General features: G+C 35.7%; 1 protein-coding gene and 1 long non-coding RNA gene across 2 annotated transcripts; one reads left to right on the top strand and one right to left on the bottom strand.

Moving 5' to 3' along the window:
• Positions 1–105: 105 nt before the first annotated feature.
• On the bottom strand, positions 106–24,506 carry LOC139990833 (uncharacterized). Its single transcript, XM_072010383.1, has 4 exons — positions 20,744–24,506; positions 18,882–19,143; positions 15,899–16,206; positions 106–7,108 (listed from the first exon to the last, which is right to left on the bottom strand). The coding sequence occupies exons 1-4, from the start codon at positions 21,123–21,125 to the stop codon at positions 7,032–7,034; spliced, it is 1,029 nt and encodes a 342-aa protein (XP_071866484.1). The 5' UTR covers positions 21,126–24,506; the 3' UTR covers positions 106–7,031.
• LOC139990840 (uncharacterized) lies at positions 3,493–20,506 on the top strand. Its single transcript, XR_011800672.1, has 2 exons — positions 3,493–3,606; positions 20,362–20,506. It is a non-coding gene; the product is annotated as an uncharacterized lncRNA (long non-coding RNA).
• Positions 24,507–24,597: the final 91 nt, after the last annotated feature.

The following is a 24,597-nucleotide window of genomic DNA, read 5'->3' as shown; positions in this document are numbered from 1 at the left end:
CCTAAACATAAATATGGATAATACGGTGTATCGAAACACCACACGAGTATGTAAATACGAATTGGAATTGGAAATAACGAAACATAGTGAGAATGCAAACGTGGACAACTAGTATGTATATTTTTTGCATTATAATAACCATTATACATAAATGTTATTACAATATAGAAACATAAATCTTAATATTTCATCCATTAACATCTTACAACATCATCAATATGATACACATCTCATTTTCGAGATTATTATTATGATTTCCTAAGATAAATCCTTCTGCTTATGCCTGTTGTATTAAATACGTACTCGTTTTTTGTCGTGGATAGAAATGTTTAATAAATTGTTATCTCTTTGAATAACATAACCGCTTGTTGCATGTGATCGCAATGAAGAAATTCAGATTTATCGTATTAGATCGTACAATTCGTTTCATTATTGTTAAAACTTCCAAACCCATTTTCTGATCAATATTTTATTGGGAAATGCATAATATTCTACGCTGGCATACGGTAATTAGATTTCTATATTTTCAATACGATCTTGCGATACTCGATGCTGGTTACTTACCTCCTAAATAAATATTTTTATCTTTTTACAGCGAGTCGTCGAATGCAAAATTTCGAAGAAACGAAAAACTGATCATATTAAAGATTAAAATTCGAATAATATGTCGAAATTTTATTTTATGAAATTGAAAGAACGGAAACGGCTTATATTTCAATTTCTATACGAATGATAAAGAAGCAACTGCATTTTACGCTATTTTTGATCATTTTTCTACCTTTAGAGAAAGGCAAGAAGACAAGAGAGGAAGCGAGAACAATGGAACCTGAAAAATTAATCACTTCGCAATTTAGAAATACCAGAAACAGTTCCTGCATCACATTCACAATGCGTAGACCTCTCTTTCTTTTCCTTTCCTTTTCTTTTTCTTTTCTTTTTTTTTTTTTTTTTTTCAATACGACATATGTAAAGCATTCTGAGCGATAAATTGGCATATGTTCTTATTTATTGCACAAAAATATGCACGCGATACAACATACACTGCATTTTGATTGTCGAAGGAAAAAGTGACGTTTTATACAATTTTATTTCGATACAATAATGACTTTTTTTTCATTTTGGCACACACGTTATCTCCATACAGGCTAGACTGCTCGTTCGAAAGTTCATCGCAATTATCTTACATACTGTTATAATGGTACTTGGCTTTACATTTGTGAACTTCTTGGCGACGTAGGAACAGGATTATCTGGACATATAAAACTAAACATTTTTTCCCTAGCAGTTATCTTTTCCTAGTAATTATCGTTTCTTTCATTACAGTATGTATATTACTACTATATTACAATATTATATTATTACCATATTATTTAACTGTATGTGTGCAACATTATTGATTATTATTATTATTACAAAAACAAACAGATATCATTTTTTTCAAAGCCTAATGGGACTATAAACGTTTGTAAATTTATTTCACGTAATACGTATTTCCAATGTGTCCCGAATCTCTTCGAGATACAGAACTGAATAGAGACCAGAGCGAGCGAGGATCCTTTCCCAGGATTAATTAAAGAAATATATGTTTTAGTTAGTTAATGATACTTAAATCTGCAATATTAATTTACTGTTTTAAGAGACTTTATCAAAATTCGCGTGAATTTTCAATGTCTTTTCGTTTCTGAGTTTTATCTTTTCTCCGCTTAATTCAATATAAACGAAATCTAAAGATCGAGATACTTATTACTTCCGATACAAATTTCAACTTAGTGAACTGGTAATTTATGTAAATGTGCACGCTACTAACGACTAGCGCTCCTACGTCACCGTGTCGACAACACGCTAGTCTAGATTATCGCATTGAGAATATACAGGGTGTTATAAAAAATTTAAAAGTTAAAACCAAGAAAGATAAATAATGTTTCATCGACTCAAGGTATCAAGTCAATAAATTTTCTGTAAAAAGATAAAAAAGTTGCAACAATAAATATGCACGTATTGATTTTAAGTTCTATGTTATTAAGCACTGTTTAATAATTTTACCGAGCTGTTAATGTTCCAGATTTTCATTTTTTCTAACACCCTGTATACGTATTGTGAATCAAGACCACATCATCGCTCTTCTCAATTACAGATTCACACTCGTCAGAAGATGAAACTAACGGCAGAAACTTTTCGCGTTAGGCCAAATTGTTTAATCTGCATCTCTGCGTTTCTCCTCAACCGAGAACGTTAGGAGGATTTTTTATACTCGAACCATTCCCACGTATATACAGACGCACACACACGTACACGTTGCATATCACAAGCTATGCAATGCTAAATACTTTCTCTCTCGGTTGGAAAAAGTCTGTTGACGGTAATATTAAAAATATTGCCTATAAAATACTAAAGTAATTACGAGAATGACTAAACGTAAAAGATGACATTATAAATATTCAACCATAACGAATGAAACATTTAATGTATGAAATTAAATTATAATCAATGTTCGATAAATTGTATAAATATTGTTAGAGTAAACAAGGTAAACAGAAAAAGCAAGTAATATCATTCTAATGGAAACTTTATACTCGTTTGTTAGAGAAATGAAAATCATCCGTCTGCGTATAATATTGTATTTATACTGTGCACAGTACCTCTGGCATAAGTGATCACATTTTTCCTCGTCACGTTTCTTCTTTTTCGCAACAAGTAGCGTTCTTGGCTTGAATAACAATTCTTTAAGATTTCAATGAATTTTTTATGGACACAAAACTGCCGTCCAAATATAAGATGTAAAAGAAAATAGAGAAAAGGACGAATGAATGAGAAAGAAAAAGGAAGATGCGTTTAGGCTAAACCTTAGCGTCCCCTAGCGAACTCGTCAGAATAAAACTTCCTATTCGGCAAGCTTTAAATTCTTGAATAGCTGGATGGTGGAGATTAGATAAGAGCACATACTTACTGTATGAAAGGCATAGTTTCGAAAATTGGTTTGATGCGAGTTCCTCCAGTGGCGAGCGTACACGAACCGTCACGAATTCTATTCTGAATACTCTACCAACGACCAGTATTACACGTGTGATACACAACGTAATATGTTCAATTTGTCTATACAACTAGCATATTTTATAGGTATATATGTGAAATTGTGACGCACGTTGTGCAAGATTGCTACGACAGAGCATAGGCTGTAACAATCAATTTTTTACACGCCACGTGTCGCTTGGCAGAGAACATTCCATGATGTTTAAAATCCATAAGATTGCAAGATAGACCTAGTCTGCCTATAGTACCTCGGTTCGGTTAGTTGGTCGTAATTAGATCCCTTGACGATCACTTTTCCAAGAAGTACTGTATTTATCCTCTTCTTCCTCTTTGATATTAAACTGTATTCTCTGTCAGAAATCAATAACTTAACATTTGTTGCTTGTTCGTAATACCGAAAATATCCGGGTCGATTTCAAGTAGAAAAACGGGTATATTTTTTTTTTAGAAAATAAGCACGATAAATATCTATAGCGATGGCCTACTAAACATATTGACCGCGAAATTGTCTTGACAATGCCGGGCAGAATGTATGAACGATCTACGATTACAGTTGTAACTCTACACGTAGCTAGCGTAAGTACCGATGATTACACTCACTGTTCGTAACAACGTTTTATTCATCGTCTAACAAAGTGCAACGGGTCGTCGAGAATTATACTCGTCGCGATTGAATTTTCGATTTTCACGTAAAGAAGAGAAGATAAAAAATCATCTTACGAAGTCGATAATCCCTTGTTTTTCGAGATACAATCACCTAGTTCTACGAGATATTGGAAAATATCGACGAGCAGGGTCGATGATGGATTGTGCGACGCAAATACATTTTCGAAAGCTTCGATAATACCTCGATAATCGGCCATTGTTTTCTATACAACATTTCTTTAGAGAGTGCTATACTTTAAAAATTTAACTTATCTATTCAACAATTTCAATAGAATGCGCTAGGATGCATATTCAGAGAGTGCCTTTACGAGCATGAAAATAATATCGAATCGATCCTAACAAATACATTTAAAGAATCGATGATGAAGAATTGACTATTAGTTTGAGAGGCTGTACTACTGATAATTGAAAGAAGTGAAGAAAATGATCTGATAAGGAATAAAAAGCCTACAGAGGAGAAAAGACTTACAGAACTATTACGTATAATTTTTTATCAATTTAATAATGTAATGAAATATTCTATCAACAAATCATTCTCTGAATATGATCTTTAATTTCGAAGAATCTCGCGACATAAGCTTGCCTGTTCGACCTCTCCGTCTCCTGAGAAGAGCAACATTTCTTGAGGACGGCTGCCTTTAGAATAATAAGAGAAATAGTATATTAGCAAAATTGATAATTCGGCGTAAAAGACAAGAATTGACAAGATAGAAATTGGTCGAGTATCGATGGATAAAACAATTCATTTATCGAATTATGCTTAAATATCATTTCATAGTGTGATTGCTAATATTTTATACTAAACTAAATATTCATATAACATATATCATTAATCTCTAATAACGCGTATTATTCGATATTACAAAGTACGTATGAATTATAACCTACTAAACATTATCTTTTACGGTTCGTTCATATTTCGACACGATTACTTCAATATTGTTTTATTCTTCGTGTAACAAGTTACACGTATCAATATATATATATATATATGTGTGTGTGTATGTGTGTTTTTTTTTCATTGATATTATTTTCGATTTTTAATGAATAGTAATCGTGTATACGTACAATGCGAATTAATTACGTATACACTAGAAAAGTAACTTTTATCTCGACTTGTTCAGATTGAGCGGAATCACACACGTGCTGTATTTCGCACGTGTATTCGTGAAAGATCGATTTGCTTCGATCGAGAAAAATAGTAGTGCATTACGTCAATTATCAATTAATTCCTCTTAAATCGAATTCTCGTACGACATCGTTTCAATCCATCGTTTCGACAATTATCAATTAATCGTTACATCGTGTCGAATGTTCCTTTTACGATTTACGATTTCTTTTTGGCAAAATTCAGAGTTACGTTTTACTTGTTAAATTATTATTTCTAAAAGGCGAGGTCTCAGAAACTACCGGCTTATATCGTAGTTAAACGATAAAAGTTATACCGATGCTTGCCAATGATCAAATTTATCCTTTGACTGCGACTAAATCTGAAACGACGATAAGAAATGTGACATGCATAAGATTTTCTCGAATAATATAGTTGCGATAAAGCTATTGTTTCATTGGTACGCAGCCGATGTTGATATGCATCTTATGGACAAACAATCAAAATCAAACATTATAATCATCGATAAATTTATCATCTCGAACATTATATTTGTATTATTTTGCACGATTTCAATTATGCGTGCGATAATTACATCAACCACGATATAATACTATTATCCAAGGGTGAATTGCATGTATTAACAAGAAAACTGTCACGATCATTTTATATAATTTTTTATAGAAATTAACTCTCTGTGCATATACGTACAGTAAAATATATAAATGCATAGGAGAACAAATAATTATATTTGTTTAACCGTTTTGCAAAGAAGACCGTACTCTGATCGTTAAAATTAATAAGTTTTGAATACGAGAATCCTGTCAAGCAGAGAAATTTTTTAATCGCGATAATATTCTTGTTAACTAAATCTTGTTCAAATTCCCCTTAAAGCGATATTAAGATAATACAATTCTTTAATGAACGCTCTTTCTCGTAACATCCGACAGCTTGTATTTTACAAACAATTGACAACAACGATTACTCTGGCTACTTTTCTAACGATCAATGCTTCGTAATAAATATTTAATTCGAAAGATCTGTCATTCATGAGTATATTCCTTGGGAAAAAGGAACCGAGCAGTTTCTCTTCTTAACAACTATTTGTCACGTTAATTTCCTCTAAAGTGGAAGACTTTTATAATGAAAATTCTAAAAATACATTGCAGTCCTACGTGAAAATAAATCTGCACGATCGAAAGACTAACGATTTTAAAAAAGGGATAGATAAATCCATAATTTTATTCCTTAATCATTAATAATTTGATGTGGATTACTATATAACACTTAAAGCTAGTAAATCACGATTGAAATAGATTTTAATCTAGTGTTGTACAACTAAAAAAAAAAAAAAAAAAAGAAAATAATTTTATCTTATTTTGTTCACTAATGTAATACCTTGAAACGAAATAAGAATAAACGTAAAAGGAAATCTGTAACAAACTGTCATTTACACATATCCATAGAACAACAGCAGAAATACTGATATTTTGATTTCTTTTTCCAACAAGGAATTTAAATCGAGTTTCACGAACGTCTTTTAAACATTTCTTTTCGTTGTCGGTATACGAAATCTATTCCGCAAAACGAGTCGGATTACATTTGTTATTTCGAATAAAATTTTCGTGCATTGAAAGAACGTACAACGCAGTTTCATATATCGTAACAAGGCTCACACGGTCATCCATTTACCGCGCCAATAACAATAACGAGCTAACAAAGGCGACGTATATATGTACGCGAGTAACTTTTTTTACAGATTTTTGTCATTTTCTTTAATACGCTTTTTTCATTCTCGACTCGATTATACCTATACTTGACTCATCCCGAGAATGTCCTCCAAATTATATAATTCAATGAAAAAGAGAGATGGACGTACCTTGGAAACAACGAGGTTAAAATTATAGGACTCTATCTGATTATACAGATAGTTCGAAATTCGTATTTTATCGGTCGAGTCGAAAAATTAGCCTCGTGTACCGCGTCGACGTTGACAAATTAAATTCGACCTGTTCCCCGCTATACCTAAGATGTTTCGGGTAAAATGGAATCGTAATAAAACTTTGCCTGCTTTTGAGAAACGACCTCTGATCCTGGCACTTCGAAGTTAAGTTTTTCCTCACGATACTTTTCCGCTTCTTTCGCTCTCTTTTTCTTCTGTCGTCTTGCCAAACTTCTTCAAAAGGCGCATCAAAACAAGCCATTCTTTCGCCTTAGAACGTCTTCTTTAGAGAGGCATTGTCGAGTTTTCGGTCACGAAAACTCTGTTCAGGGAATTCAACAGTTCCTCGTTCTCTCTGCGCACTGAAACCAATTAGGAAAGTGTATCGTTAACTGATTTGTAATTGGCATTATTTGTATTGACCTATTCGTATGTGAATTATCAGAGAATCAATACTGTTATAACTCATTGTATTAATCGATAGCGTGATAGTTGCATCAAAGGAAAATCTGTATGAATTTGTTATCGTTCCAATATCGAACGTATGCAGTAGCTTTGAAAAAGTGCAATTCCTTTCAAACTATTTTAGCGGATAGTATCTGAAAATGATAGTTTACGTCTGAGCTCGATGCTCAGCAAGTTCCTTGGAGCCCGTAGCCGGACTCAAGAATGTGCTGTGAGTTAATGTAACCACCACCACGAGAACGGAAGCCGCCAAAAAGAAAATAAATGTTCCCAGGATGATCATAGCGATTCTTCGATGGCGCCTTGTCTGCTCTAAAGTTTGAGCATCTTCTAGGACTTTCTGCGTATCCTTCGCTTCCGTTTTTAGGGGTCGGACAGAATCCTTTCTACGAGCGGTGCTCCCTCTTCGTGGTTTCGTTCTTCTACTTGAGCTACCTCTTCTACCATTGCCTGAAGATTTTTTGTCTCATTACGTTTTCGTTTGCTACTTTTCATTTATTTCTCGATATAATTTGTTTCGTTTAAATATTTCGTGAAATTGAAAGAAAAGGAAATAGATAGCCTATCCAGTATTTAAAGTATACCCGATTCTATCAGCCTATCATTCATCAATCAATTTTTTATAAGCGTGCAAATTGAAAAATGGATTGGCGTGCGACAATGATAAATCAATTTAGTTTTAGCCGAAATTCTTTCTGGTATGAAGTAATTCTATCGATTAATCAGCCAATAAAATTAATCGGTGAGGCCGAAATCGTCATGTTACATCGCTAGACACGAACGGTAACGAACTATGTGCGTTTCTCATCGATCGAAGAGTCTGATGACCCAATTGTCTCCTACCTAACGGTGTTGGCCTGCTGCAGCTGTTTGTCCTCGAGCGACTCGATTGTACGCTGGAACGTCGACTGGAACGTTGATCGAGTTCAGAATTGTTTCTGGTCTGTTTCAAGTTACCGGTTTTTGAGCGGCAGGAAACATTCGGTCGCTGCTCGTCGTCAGGGCTCGACAAATAAAAGGCTGAATGTTCGTCCAGCTGGAAGTCGATTGTATCGGAGTTTCGTGGATAAAAGAACGTACGATCTTCCGAAGGGCATAACATGTGGCAATTATCCGTTCGCTGGTAGTAATCTGGGGGTGGTTCGTGAGAGATCTCGATCGACGTATCATCCGCATAGGAGATTATTCGATCGGAAGACGAACCGGATAATCGACGATTTCGTTCGTTTTCTTGCGCAGATTTCATCAATCGAGTCGACATACTGTTACAATTGCTTTCTCGATGTTATTCGTTGTATCTGTCAACGTCAATTTCACAGAATTTTACTTATTCAATAAATTCAAACATTTTCGCAATTGCTCAACAGATCATACTTTCGTTCGTAATCACATTATTCGTCATATCATTAGAGATCATACTTTTATATTAAACCTTGAACTTGTGCGTTCTGTTAGAAGTCAACCGACAAATTGGCGAAAAACGTATAGATATTGATCAAACACTTTTAAACATATTGAACTTAAAAATTCATAAATTTTCTGGAAAAAACTGAAGACGATATCAAAGATGGAGGTGTAGATGTTAAGCTATCAACGTGTTGTTTGATACGCGGGAAAAAGTGGATGAAACAAAAGTTACGTGAGTTTGGTTAGCAAGTTCTATTACCTGTATCTTGTTTTTCGACTGTTATCCAACTCGACTACTTCGTGTATTGTCATTTCATTACAGTAATGGTATAATAAATTTATTAGAAAGTTGACAAGGATTTGTGAAATCGAAAATGTTAACATATTTTTCGAAAATTCAGAAATATATTTGAGATATTAATCAAAATTTCGATATAGAATTTAGCATGCAATTATGAGATGATTTAGCGTCTAATTATCGTTTTCCATTTCAATTAATTCTCCGTTTTAATGATTACATATTTGGCCATTAGTACAGAATTGTTAAAGGAACATGGAAATGGTATTTTATTATTTCAAACTCGTGTAATTTGTGGAACGAAGATTTGTCAGAGACTCTGTATCTTTCTTTTATTTTTTCATAGACTTCGAGTTACGTTTGCTCGTTGCAACGTTATTGAAAATTACAAATCTTAAATTTCATCCAATGATCTTTAGTTTTACGATCTAGTAATTTCGTGAAGAAAATAATTTAAAAGATTTTAGAGGATAACACATGCATCTTGTCTGTGAATAAAAATCGCAGAAAAGTATCATAAAGATATGTTAAAAATATATATATATATATACGATACTAATCTTGTACTCAAACTCACATTTTTACAATGACGCGGTGCGTTTAAATAAACTCTATGCATCTTCAGCGAACAGTTATGGGACTTGTAAACATTCCAGTGGGACAAACGAGGCGAAGTTTGACCTGGAGCATCTCAAACTACTTTCCCAACCATCAATTCTAAATGAGCTTCATTAGAGCCATTCACTGGGATGCTTTAACATTGTTCCTTTGAAAGTTTCTATGCTGCAAAACAGCATTATTCATTTTTACTGCGGTAATATATGTACATCCAATGAGAGAGCATGTTTTAATACGTAGTTTGTAACGAATGATATCCTATATAACATCGATAACACATATACATCCTTTGGATATATGACATATTGAAACATATAAAATAATTATAGTTGAAAAATATACTACAATATCATATTTTACGCGTATATTCTACCCGTTTAAGTCTTGAACTTAGAAAACAATTCCACTTACTGTTATTAATTGCTCGTGATCTATACCTATACTGACGCACTACAGAGTCCAGATACGCTATGTCAACAAACTATGTAATACTTGGGAAGTTATCCATTTACCTAGCCTAGCTTCGTGTATTACGTTCTGAATTTAATTGACATTTATAACGCAACTAATCGATTATTCATTTGTTAAATGTCAGAATAGCGTATTGTCATAATTAACTAAAACCTTATAGGTGTAACAATATATATTATGCATATTAATATATTAAACGTTTAAAAAATTTTCCCTTAAACGTTGATTAACTGTTTGTATATACTTCAGAAGCTATTCTACTTGTGAGCAACGTATAATACGCTTTATAAAATAATCTAAAGTGATTTCGACATAACACAGAACCTACGAAGGAATTCCTGCGGATTGTGTGCATCCTGCCGATTCAACGAAAATTTACCTTTACGAAGACTTTTGCGACTCGGATACGAGATTTAGCTTTGGCGTAAAAAGAAAGTTTCTTTTAAACGGCAACTTGAAAGAAGAAGAATGAAAGTATAACTAAGGACAGCTAAATACGTCGTATCTATATAGTGGACGTCACCCTTGAGTTTATTGCGACGTGTATTTTTAGCGGCGGATCTAGCAGGCCACCTATCCGCTTTCCATGTCTCTTTCCTCCCCTCAACCCTTGTGTTGCATACGGTTGCGTTTATGTGCTTGTGCCTGTTAACTCGCTCATACGTATATGGGTAGCACGGACATGTCGATAAACATACTCGGCCAAATATTTAGAAAATCCACGCCTACCGTCAGAGTTTGAATTATTTGAATATTCGTGCGATGAGGAAGAAAATCTAGAAAGATTGCAGTAACCATATTTTACTGCACTACGATACAATCAAATTTCTGGTCGCGTGGTAAAGTATTTTTGTCTTTTTTATCATTTATCTTTTTCACTTGGTTATAGTTTGCCTGAATTAAATACAACTTAATTTAAATTTGTATAGAATTATTAATAAGTAATATTCCCATAATTGGCGTAGAATTTTCTTATGAATACTGAAATGCTATATAAATACGAATTCATTCCCATAAAAGGCATATAAGCTATGAAATAAAATTTTCGTTACACATTTTTCCCCATTATTTATATCTGCGGAACGGCATTTTACTTCGCCAAAAAGAAAAGTTGATAAAAGAAAAATGTGCCAGCGAATCTTAGATTTACTGCTTTTTACCTAATACATTTTCATAATTTTGTATTTTAATTTTTAAAAAGGAATTAAAATTTCGCAAATTACCATATATATAATTTTCCAACAATTTTTATATCAAACTATTTGCAGGAAGATAAAAAATTTTAAATAGTGTTAGATGAAGAACTTTAAAAGGTGAAAAGTTAATGCGCTATTTTTAAGAATATGCTGTTCCATAATTAACTCGCTTCTTCAACACCGATATATCTATATACAGTTTTTATTTGTTGTAAATATAAATTAAGAAATATACGTCTTTTTAATAAGATAAATTAAAAATTGATTTAACGATATCGATCGAGTAACAATAATGGTGTATTACAAAATTAAATTGCCTTAGTGTAGATTGTCTAGCCTACTACATTAGTCGCACGTTTCGCTTGGGAAATTGATGGCCAGGAGAGGAAACTGGCTTTAATTGGTTCGTTCCCTCGGTTTTGAACTTTCTGACGTATTAACCCATTCTCTTCCGTCGTTCTCCGATTCCACAAGCGAAGGATGGAAACTTTAGAATTTTGAGAAAAAAAGACGGATAATTTCTTTTACGTAAATCATATCTTACATGATCAAAGAAATACGATCACGAATAGAACTAACGTTATTACCAGATTTCTTTCGCTTTCTTTAAGGTATCATCGAAATGAAAACGCTGCCTCTAATCTTTTTTGAAAGCTGTTAAATTTAACCGAGTTAGTTTCTAAAGGGCAAAATGAATCCAATAAAAAGTAGAACTGCAATTTACTCTGAAAATTTGGTGATTCCGCGTCATATCACTTACTCGAATGGAAGTTCATAGGCAACTTGGTGACATTTATTACAGACGGAACGCCCGTAGATGTTTGCCAGGAAAATTTCTGTCGAGAGGAACGCGCATCGCATCGCTAGGAAGAATCCGAAATCTCTTCCCAGTTAGCATATTGCTCTGTGATTCCTCTTATTGTAGAGCGTCAGATATTGATAATCGATAGTACTCGTGTACTCGTTACCAATATTAGCGTATAGCAGCTCTCGCTGTTGTAAGGACATTCGCATAATAATGTCAACAATGTTGGAGAAACGGGGACAACCGAGCGACAAGCGTAACAGGTGATATAACCGCATGAAATACAACCGGAAATGCAACGACTTCGTTGTTAATACCGAGAACCACTCAAATATATTTTCTACAACCAAATAGAAAAGTCGAATACGTTTTTCAAGACACAATCCATCTCCTTTAAAGGATAAGATTGACAAATTTCTTTCTTCGTGTCGTGTGATCGATAATGGATCATGCAATAAACATGAAATGTCTCCAGGGAACTTGAATAATTTTAATAATTTTGAATAATTTTAATTCGCATCAGTTATAGCAGTCTTAATAAGAATAATAGTTTCCTTTTCATTTTCTAGTAGCGATTTGATACTATTCTCTTCCTATAATCTGTTAGCATGTAGTAAAACTTTAAAAATTCCTACCGACGAAAGTTAGCCCTGACTAGACTGACTTTTACGATCCTTTTACTTGAGCAGATCAGGCGAGATTGTGTATTTAAATCCCTTCGTAATCTTCTAGACTTAAACTATAAGTAGTTGTATTAAGAACATTGCACGATTTAAAGGCGTCGTTTCTGAATGAACAACGTTATATGAAAATTTGTATTTGTATATTATATGAAAAGAACAAAATACAGTGGGGGAAATGAGAAGCACGTGCAAAAATACGTAATCGTTCGTTAAAGGAAAAGCTAAAAGAAGAAAATAAAATTATATAAAAATTTATATAACGATAATTAGATGCAATGGCAACGTAGAAAAATACTTAATCGCCTGAAGAAAAGAGAAGAAAAACGACAGAGAGTATAAAGCCGTCAACCTTCGAATGAACTATTCTTAAGATTGCACTGGGAACATCGGTACGCTTTCGTCGAAGCAGTAAATTCGCCGCGCGAATGGCACGATATACATTTTTGGCATGCGGTATGCGTCGACGGAGGTGATGTCGAACATTTGAGAAATTGAAGAAGAAGCTCGGTATACGCGATCCTATTGGACTTGGAGAAAACAGAGGCATCCGTCGAAAGCTCGGCAATGGTAATCCCAGTTATATACGCTCTTTTAATGACGTACATCAAAATCGAACGATGGAGAAGTCAGGCATCTGCAGGCTTGACCTGATTCTAGAAGAGTGCATAATCGTGTAAACATATCGCGGGAAAGTGTCGAATCGTGTGCGAGAAACGTTATGTGAATGATTTCGCAGGTGCAACCTGCTCCTCGCAATCGATCTGAAAAGTAAGCAAACCGTATTTTATAGTTGTTTTCGTATCATACTTGGCACAGACCTTTCTATTTCTTCTTTTTTCAAATTGTACCTCGAGATTTTATTGCTGTGAAATCGGTTAGCAGTTTCCTATGTAATTGGAAAATATTGAAAGTATTTTCAAATATTTTAAATCAAGAAAATATTTAAACCCAATAAGAATTATATGTTTCCTTTAAAATTTATTTTTTGAAAGCTATCTCTATCATCGTTCGCGTGTGATAATTTATCGTAATATTAAACGATGTATAAGTTGCTGTTCAAGTTTTACACTTAAATAACTAAACATATAAAATACATATAAATAACTAAATATGTAAGCATTCTGTATATTTTCCCCAGAGTCTCCTTTCAACTTTTTTTTTTATCTTTAGGAGGTTTCTGATTGTTATATTTATAGAACTGAATGACCAACTTTATCTGCATAGAAAAACAAAAGAAATAAATGAAAGCGTAAAAGTTGAGATAAAATCTCTATATCGACCCTTTCTCCATTTCTTATTTTTCTAAATGCTAACTTAAACGATTGTCTATATACATTTGTATAATGTATATAATCATACAAGTGATGACTACTAATGAATAACACTTACTTTGAACACCTACAATTATCTGCTTTGCTTCTGAAGATGCAAATTAATGATGAAACAACGAATGAAAAAGATATACTAGCGTTTAACGAATAAATAAATTTTTGTTAAATTATCTTCGAAATGAGAAAGAAAATAATATTTAAAGAAATTATTGATTTCTGTAACGACTCGAGTATCTCAAACACATCCTCAACGCCTGTACATCAAACAAAGCAAATGCAAACAAAAAGAAATTTTTTCGTAGTAGCTTCCACACCTCTCCAACTTTGATCATTAATTACATACCTCTGGACTTTATCAATTCTCTATCGATTCACAGCCGATGAATATTCTAATTTAAATATCACTGTAACGCGTCAAATTATACAAGATGCGTATAATAAGCGACTAATTTTTGACATTTTTAATAGATCCGACGTACTGACTATTGTAAATGTAAAACCTTCGATAAACTACACGTGACCATAGGAAACTTTCGTCGATCGAAAATAGAACATCGACATAAACGAAGCTGTTTGTTCGAAAGAAGGTACTCGCATTACTTGGAAGGAAACACTAGTAAACTGGTGCTCCAACATGGATATAGCGGGTATCAGCGCTTCGAAACTTCGGTGATTACTGTGAACGGAACGAAAGGTTGAGAACGTTGAACGTTAAATCGCGAAAATGAAATCTTCGTGGTGGTTCCTCCACGGAAATCCGACGACTGACTGGAGAATTCGCAGACGTGCGCCTTTAATTTAGAGGCACAGAGCGCCCTCGAGTTTTCACACTGCATTCTGTCCGATGTGTATACGTGTAAATTTTCTGCCTGTGCGCGTATTTTCCTGTCTACGTAAATTCGTGGTAAAAATGCTTTTTCGCGCTGGATATTGTACTATCAACTGCTACACAATTCCGCTAGTTAATTGGTCAAAGGTTGCGGCAACCGTTTTCGCAAGACAAACTAGGTTGTTTGTAGTATCGTATAGTTGCTTTAAAATCAGCCGATCTTCGTTTCTTTTCTTTTTGACAGCGTGCGACTAGAACACGCACAATTTTACGTTTAGAAGAATATCGAATCCTTCTTTGATAAGAATTATAAGCTAAGTTGCTTGTAAGTATACAGAAAAATATTAATGGGAACGAATGCTTGAAAAATGAATGAATGAACTTGTATTTGGATTATCGATATTTTATTATCGATAATTATTACTGAAAAATAATAATGAACTTGGAGGTGAAAAAAGATATTTCGTCGGTATGTACTTGCTTGTTTCCTTTGGCCTATATTTTAACAATACTATAATTTCTTGGTGCGAACGAATAATTGTATTTTCGACGAGATTTTCTTTCTAGCTTCGAATATAATCAGACAGTAAACAAATAGGGTTGTATCCGTTGCTTGGGAAGACAAGGAAAGTTATTGATACGGTAAAACATTAACACGCTATGATTGTAACTAGAGGTTACCTCTCTTGGGATTGCTTGCATATTTTATCGTTAATTCAAAGAACCTTCTCCGGAGGCGTGTCCTGAATACCTAAATTCTAAATCTCCTTCTGATATTATATTACGAATCCACGTTAGACGTCGAAATGTATAACGTATATGACATGTTGCATTTTAATGTAAGATTAAGATTAACATGTAACTATTAATCGTTTTTGCAGAATCCACCAGTTAAACGGCATTGATTCTAAGATGTATAACGACTTTACATTAATCATAATGGGATTTTAATATTTCCAACAATGCAATCGTATTTTTGCTGGTACGATGATTTTATCGAATATAAATTCTTGTCCATAATTTTTTAAATAGTTAAACTAATAACATACCCATATCGTCGATGATCGGTGCCATTCTGAGCGTAACTCCGACTAAGAGTAAAGACATTGTAAGAAGGAGGCAGGCTGTCGCAACGATCGTCCAACGAGCGCGTGGTGGAAGTTCTTCAGGATCAACGAGTTCTTCTTGAGGACCCGTATTGATAACTTTACGTCGTTTCCGTTTCCTCTTTCTGCGGGGCCGATGATATTTCGCCCGAGGTGCCTCGATCTTTTCGGTACCGCTCAAGATCTCCTCTTCTTCCAACTCGTCCGCTATGTTCAACGCCACATAATCGTCGTCGTCGTAGTGGATCTTTCTGCAAGAATAGAATAAGACAAATTTTTACTTCTCGCTATGTGCATCCTCTGGATATGTGTTTGGTACTTTAAAGTATGTCTACTTATGATCTAATGACACTTAAGGCTTAACTTTCTAATTGAAAGCTTAGGTTTTATTTACTGCAGAGCGAATTCCTTTAAGAAATCGTTCGATGTAAAATTGTAAGGACCGGCATAGCGTTACATTCAAATATCAAAACGTTTAGCGAATCATTTCTGATGAAGAACCGCATACAATTACACGCTCGTTTGTATGCATCATTAGAGATATAAACCTATCAAATTACACACTGCGTTACCGATGCGAAACTGTAATGACGTCGGATAGTTCTGCCGTGCTGAGTTTACCATTAAGTTTGATTCCGTCCACGACACGATCTTAGAAGACAAGTAACAATATCCCAATATACATATAAGATTTCCGAATCACAAAACAAAAACGAATATTTCATGGTTTCCGGAACAGATGCATTCGACAGATACAGATGAGGAAGTTTTGTTAACTGCCGAATATTGCAATGTAGCTTTAGAATCCATATTTACAACAACATACTAGGAGAATGAGAGAAGGTAGAAAATTCTACTTACTTGTAAACATACATTAAAATATTCAAGGAAACTTTTTTAGAGATGAAATACGTTCTATGTTTTTACATTTTTATATGTTTTTGTATAGAGTAAAATTTGTGTAAGGTATGTATTTTCTTCTATACTTCTGCATGACTTACATGTACGCTCTTTGTATGAGGTATGATGTGAAAATACTTGTAAAGCGTAATTCTTTGATAAGGAATGGTGTTAAAGCATGGATTATATGTAAAGAGAAAATGTTGTAACCACGCTACATTTTATTCCGCAATTATCAACGTTATATGATGCATTTCAGAACTTTTCTTTTTCACCACGTCAGAATAAAAACATACAAATAAAGAGTATAATATAAAATACATCTCTGTGACTTTACGATTGTTTGGAGAATTATACATTTCTAAAGAATATATTCGAAACGCAAAATAAATTAAGATAAATTGATGATTTTTCTAAATTAATCGAATTTAATTCTTTTTGTAAAATGAACTAAATAAACTACTAAGCGCTTTTTCCGCGTTAAGAGATTCAGAAATCAATGAACGTGTAAAATTTGTCGCAATATCGTTTTAAACTTTAACGGATTAATCCATAATTAAAGATGTCTCGACTTTCGTACAAGTAGCTCGATCCAGAAATGTGTCAGACAAAGATGCTTGATAAAACATCCAGCTGACGCATTCGCAATATAGGTCATGCCGTATTTTTCAAGCATTACTTTCTAAATTGAGATTAAATAAAGAAAAATGTATATGTTTAACAATCACGCGTATTATATTATAGAAAGCCTTATATTTTTAGAATGTAAACATGTTACATTGTTAAACATATGAAACGTTTGTATTCTAGGATTAAAATAAATGAAAATCACTTGTCTGTTTATCGAACAAATAAAATTCGCTGTCATTCGTTTAATTCGAATCAACGTAAATAGTAATGCTCACAGAAAATAGGAATTAAATTGTAAGGAAAATCAAGAAGTCTTGGAAGAGCAAAGTCGTAATTGGAAGAATCATGATAAAAATATGGATGGAAGTGCTTCAGTGTACAGCAGCTTGAGGGAACCACATCATTATGTCGAACAAAGGAAATCTCGTCGATCTCATGCCAGCTATACACGTAGAAACAACGCGGAATACCTATATTGCTTGGACTCGTAAGAACGCGTAATTTCTGTATAAGTTTTAAATCTACTTGTAAGTAGTGTGACCCAACGATAGGTCAGACCATTCCAATACTCCAACTCCTTATTATACATATATATATTACGTATGTAGTTTCCTTGAGCAATTACTTTGAAAGGATACGAAAGATATAATCGAACAAGATGCACACAGGGTGCTAAATGAAACAGGAATCGAAACTTTAGAAGCTTAAAATATTCACTGAGAAAAATATTTAAGCAACAGAAATTTTTAAATCGATATTTTCAGATATTACGTTGATATAAATATGTAACTTTACGTATTAATTGTCTTGCGAACAATCTGAAAACGCTTATCGAGACAGACTGATGAAAAAAAGGTCCGGCTGTACAAAGGCACAATGACGTTTCTCCTTGATCTTTTTCCTGACAAATGTCACCGTCAATCCGAGTTTCATTACACAGTCGAATACGCTTTGTTCGCCAAGCGATTCTAGTATGAAACCGTATTGGATGAACATCTAACGAATAGAGCAACGACGTGAAACTACGCACCGAGATGACCCAGTTTCGCAGTATATTGCACTTACAGGAAAATCGAGTTCCTTTCTTCACGAACACGCCTACGAATGTCCCTTCGTCAGCGCACGAAATTGCAATGTTCAAGGAGATGATACTCGTACCCGTAGACAGAAATAAGGAACCCGTAACGCGAAACTGTTTGCGACAGATACAATTAAACTAAAAAATGTAAAATGATAAGCACGTAGCAGAGTTAAGTACACGCGCGATCGATATAGTTTTCAAAATCGATTACTTTTTATTCCGTGTAACGAGTTAACTCATTTTCTTTGATTAGCGGGTTAAACATAATTTATTCGAAATTTAGGTGTTTAACGTTATATCATTGACTGCACTTACAATTGAGCTGTACTTTGGGGAAAGTAGGAGGCACTTCGGTGCAACTGCGAGTATTCGCAGGAATCGCTGAGAGTTTCTCGAGTCCTTTCGAAGTTTATCAATGCAAGATCCTGATCACCGTCCATTCCAAAAAGTTCTAAACGTGAATCAAGACCCGTTTGGACGTCCTGTACTACGCCGTGAAGAATATTCGGGCTTTTCGAGTGTTTGCGCTTTTTCCTTGGACGTCGTGGACTTTCTGATGCTCGTCGCCTCGTTTTACCTGCAACGATACGTATACATCATGTTTTATCATCTCTGACACTTTGATATACGTAAAATAAATGCAGATTTTTAAGATACGATTCACAAAGTTAAAACAGTGGGTTCAAACGAAACGTTCTGGTAAATTTTATGAACGAACACTTTCATTACAGCGTAACGTATGTATTTATCGATTCACGCCGTAATCTTATACGAACCATTCTTTGACGTAAGCTAACCCTACGTCAAAATATAAATTGCATCGACGCACTCTACATAGAGTAAGATTTATTTTTACAATAACATGGCGTTAATCTTAGATACAAAGGCATTAAAGGTGCAAAGAACATGTATTCGGATACAAAATATTGAGAAGCCTAAACACGATCTTACTACGTTTATTTTGAATTATACACATAACAATACATCGTACAGGAATAATTATTATAATAAAAAATTAATAAGAAAGGTTCGTCATTGTGTGGACATTTTCATTTGTAAGGGTCGAGAATGATTCGACTTGATACTCGTAACTGAATATATCTCGTACGAATTCGTGTTTGAAAATATTGTCGTCGAAAGAGTCCCCCTAATCGACCGGTAATAATTTCATGAAGATCTGATGGAAACTACGAATGTTTTAATTTCTATCGGAAGATGATTCGTCGAATGTCCTTAATAACTTTTTAGATTTATGATCGGGGTCAGTGTGGGTCATTAGACCTCCGTCTCATTCGTTTTCGCACTTTTTCATGCTCCGAAATCTCATAAAGAAACAAGGTACCCTCGTCGAGGGGTTAGGCCATCTTGACAGCATCGAAATTGATGCTACTTTCATGAATTTAGCTTTTTTCTCTGCAATATAGTTCGTCCTCTTTTCGTTTACAATTTTCGTATGCCATATATTGAAAAATCAACGTAAATTTGGAAAGAATTATAGCTATCGTAAGAATATATTTCGCGCAGACGCTTCAGGTATGTTAAACGTTACATATTCAGGAAGTTTCAGAAATCACGAAGCATTCTCTGGAAAGAGCTTAAAAGACAATTTAGCCTTCAAATAAAGGCGACCTTTATGGGTATCGCGTTGTTTGAAAGGGATAAAGGGGACTCGAACGAAGTGAAAGTCAAACACTATCATCTGAACATTAAAGCTGTGAAAACTTTTGCTTTAAATAGTATAACTTGGTTATTACCACGATCTAGCTAACACGACCTCTTTTGTGTTATTTTTAAGAGTTTGTCCAATCATCTAACGAGGAGAAAATTTAGATTTTTTCGAAACTGCAAAGATGGTGCCAACTTTTACGTAATCCCCTACGGAGTTACTACAGAATCGCTTATCCAGCTAGCAGAGTACCAAGAAGAATAATGTGAATGTGCTTTAGAGAAAAATGGCTTCGGAGAAAAATGGCTTCAGCTGTAACTAAAAATAGCGCTAAGCAAAATATTTTATAAATTGTGTATACACCAGACTATTATATGTACTGTTCAATATTTTTTAAAAACGTCTATGTATCTAGGTAGACTAATATACATATATAACAGTTAAAAAAAAGTTAAAAAGTTAAAAAGTTTAAAAGGATGGGAAAAAATTGTAGCAAATTAACGATACTTACCGTGATGGACATTATGTTCATGATGTTCCGTAGCGTCTCCAATGAAGTCGTTGCACGGAGCGGAATCGTGCCTCTTACGATGATGATGGTGATGATGGTGGTGATGGTGATGGTGATGATGATGATGATGACCCTTTCTTCGATGTTGGTGATTCAGCGAAGAGGAGGCAGTCGATGTTGAAGTCAGTCTAAGCCGACGAGGACTAGCCGGTGCGCTACCGGAACGCTTGCTCAAAGCCGAGGAAGCTTTAATCGCCTCCACCTTCGTTTCCACCAGAGCAGCGAGGACGGCTTCGAGACGTGCCACCTCCATTCCACTGCCACCATCATCCGTCGAGACTGCCTTGTCAGCGACATCGGAAGTCGACGGAGTCACCGTCATCTCTTCACCTACAGTTGTCACATTACGTTCACCACCCTCGATGGTGACCACTTTGAAATAGGAACCGTCGCGGGACTTTTCCAAAGCCCGCTGAGCAAACGGTCACAAAACCGACACGCTAGAGTTCGACCCCCCCTTCTTCTTTCCTCTTTCTTCCACGACACTATCCACTGAAAGCTCTCGTATAAATCTGGACAACATGAAGCTGATTATCTTTCTCTATTCCGCAGCTTCGTTTCCATCCTTCGTATCTAAGGAAACGCGTCGACCAAACGAGGACGTTTCGCAATTTCCCACGCAAATTATACTTGTCGATTTAACGTCACGTCTGATAGCTCTCGGAAGAAAGAAAACACGAATCTTGCACGTTTGATGCCTTGTAATTCCGTAATGATCCACGATCAATGGGGTTCACCGGACAAGTCATTAGACCATTAATAATACGGTCTTTATTCGTATTTTCTTCTGCTTCTTATTTTCTTCTTCTTCTTCTTCGTTTTCTTCTTCTTCTTCTTCTTCTATTTCTTCACCCAAGTAACATTCACTAGAGTAGCTTCCCATTAAGACGAATGACGTCCGAGTAAGTCTTCCGTAAATATAAAGATAATTTTTCGTTTCCTTTTTAATCTTTGTTTCATCGGGTTAACTTCATTTTTCGTGACCGTTCGTTTTCCAGAAACCTAATTGTCCCAATTGGAAGTAAGCAACTGTCAAAAACTCTCTTTTCGTATTCTTCTATCTTGATCAACCTTATTCAAATTTCAACCATCGCATGGGAATGAGACAAGCGACTCGTTCAATTAAAAAAGAAGATCGTTACGTCGGAATCAAAATTATTCTTATCTTTTAGTTTACGCTTCCTTCTGTATTTTGATGCGGTGTATTTCGTTTCGTCGTACGAATTTGAAGAGCAGCTCGATTTATTACCTCGAACCTGATCTCTGTTTAAGGATCTCTTTAAGCACGAATAAAAAATATGCCGGACGATCCCTTAATAAACGCTTTCCCTTTCTGTTACTTCGACCAACTTCTACCTTTGATTTAATCGATCAACGATTCACCGTCGGTGCACATTATCTAACAACAGTTATCAAAAAAATTGTACTCTTTAACAAGTTGATGAGTTCGTATTTAATTTCGAAAGTGCAGTTGTGTAGAATTCGCTCTCGGAATTCGATTTCTGCCTCCATCGTAGGTGACGATTTACCAGAATTAGTACCGTTGCAATCGGTTTACAAGTGACCAGAAGCGATAGATCGGATTGTCAACCGTTTCAATCGCATTAAAACGTCCATTCTCTTATGGCTTCGAAACCGTTGACTCCAATATAAACGTTCCACTCGATCGTTCGCATAACAGCTACCCATTGAAAGAAATTGGCGAGCGATCTCGATCGATCGTACAGTTCGGAGAGCGTCGACTCGATAGAAATATCGAACTACGAAGGATTGACCGTGGTAACATCCTTCCGAAATAAAAGAAAGGCCCCGACAAAAGTGCTGCGGCAGCTTATTCTCGCGTGACCAACTTCCCTCGACCCTTCCTGGTTTCTCGCGTACCTAATGACCTCGTTCCTTTGTGAAGCGCGAAACGAAGATTGGTCGAAACACGTAGCCATGTCAGGCAGCGTTCGCTGTGAAACACCGATGGCCCGTGTTTGTGTCAAGTATGTTGTCGAAACTGGGAGGGGAGAAGGGGGCGGATGTCAAGGAGCAAAGATCGAGGGAGGCTATCACTCTAAATTATCACTGAGAAATCTACGATAAAAATTCATTCGATAATACGGTAATAATCCACGTTCACTCGTTACCAGTCTTATTCGCACCGTATTGCATCGTTCGAACAAATAGTACTTGGTTCGTTGGTTTCGTTAACCGCAGTCCAAGAGACGACAAAATCACGGCAAAACGATTTTATTTCTCAGCTTAATAGGATCAGGGGTTGAACGTCGAGGTACGTGTAAACAGTCACTTCTGTATTAGCGAAGTTCGTTAATGCGATTAGCACGTGTTTCTCCCTTTATCCTGCAAGCTTTGATTAGAAGTTTCTTGTTGGTTGATGCTTGCATCGAAAGTTTCAAAAAATATTTTCTAAGTCAATCGAGACGCGGCAAACCGATGCTATACATTTTTATTACGGTGATTGATCGCTCCTATCGAAAACACGTAATTCCAATAAAGTGATTTTCTTTCTATCTGGTCGAGATCTCTGTGAAATCGTTTAATAACAGATCCGAAGAAGAGCTTTCAGTATCTTCGATGAGTCTTCCGATACAATGAACGACCAAAATTTCTTATCTTACTATAATCGATTTGACGAGAGTGGCAAATTTTCGTACTATCTATAACGTTCTTAACGAGTCTTCTGATACAATGAACGATGAAAATTCCTCATCGTGTAACGATCAACTCGATGAAAGTTGAAAATCTTCGTATCTTCTGTAATGCCTCTAACGACTCTTCCGATACAACGAGCGATTGAAATTCTTTAACGTGCAACGATCGACTCGACGAAATTTACAAATTTCCGCATCGTTAGTAACATGTTTAAGAAGAGAAACGCTGACGGGGAATCGAAACGAGCATCGTTGCCTGCGAAAGTCAAGCGCAAAGAGTGCACGGCACCTCGTTTGACCTATTAAAGCCGGTAAACATTAACGTGCTTTCTCATGTAAACGACCACAAATACCGTTTATATCGAGTATACTTCGACAAGGTCATTAATCATCCTCGAAATACCCAACATGCACCTCGAATTGTAATTTTCAAGTACGATACAACCTATATCTTTGACCTTCTATGAACTTGGCGATTTCAAGTCTCTCCTCGAATCATCCAAACTTCCATCCGGCGTCTCTTCCAAATAAGACGGCGTGATTAAATAGAAAAAAGAAATGGGAAACGTCGCATCGTGTCGCATAAACCGAAATCGAAGCTGAAAGATTTCAATGGAAACCTGCGATACGAAGTTAAAAGGCCTGCCGACGAGGAAGTTCGGAATTCGTAGCATCTCCGACATCCGTCGCGATTGCACAAGGATTGTGTCCTTTAGGGGCACTCGTAGGATACCAGCACAGTGACTTCCGGCGGATCCATAGCTCGGGCAAGCGGTGGCGTTACGAACAGACGACGTACGACGGCGACAGTGACTTCTCGCGATCCTGTATCGTAGTTGGGTGGAAATTTTGGGGGTGGCGTGTACCGAACACGGGGGCAAAGAGCACGAACACGGACACGGACACGGTTACAGAGCACGTCACCTCGAGCACGTTGCCACTACGTTAGGTCGCACGTAGTTCCGTAGTACGATGTGTGTCGATACGATGGCGCGATCTACGCACATCCCCGGCCGAGGGAATTGCGTGCGCGAGTTCTAGCGATCGCTCGAATACTGGGAAGCGTCGTGGAGCAGACAGGGTTGGTAGGCAGGTGGCCGGTCTGGCAGGGATGCGTTCAGCCCTACCCCTTCCTAT

This window comes from Bombus fervidus, chromosome 9, assembly GCF_041682495.2.
Source record: "Bombus fervidus isolate BK054 chromosome 9, iyBomFerv1, whole genome shotgun sequence".
In the NCBI taxonomy this organism is placed as follows: domain Eukaryota; kingdom Metazoa; phylum Arthropoda; class Insecta; order Hymenoptera; family Apidae; genus Bombus; species Bombus fervidus.
This window is presented reverse-complemented; position numbering and strand designations above follow the sequence as displayed.

Excerpts from the sequence above, each read along its gene's own strand:
- LOC139990833 (XM_072010383.1), bottom strand. The coding sequence starts at position 21,125 with ATGACGGTGACTCCGTCGACTTCCGATGTCGCTGACAAGGCAGTCTCG. Across the intron at positions 19,144-20,743 it reads TGAACATAATGTCCATCACG|GTAAAACGAGGCGACGAGCA; the intron begins GTAAGTATCGTT and ends GTATCGTTGCAG. Across the intron at positions 16,207-18,881 it reads CCCCAAAGTACAGCTCAATT|AAAGATCCACTACGACGACG; the intron begins GTAAGTGCAGTC and ends CTATTCTTGCAG.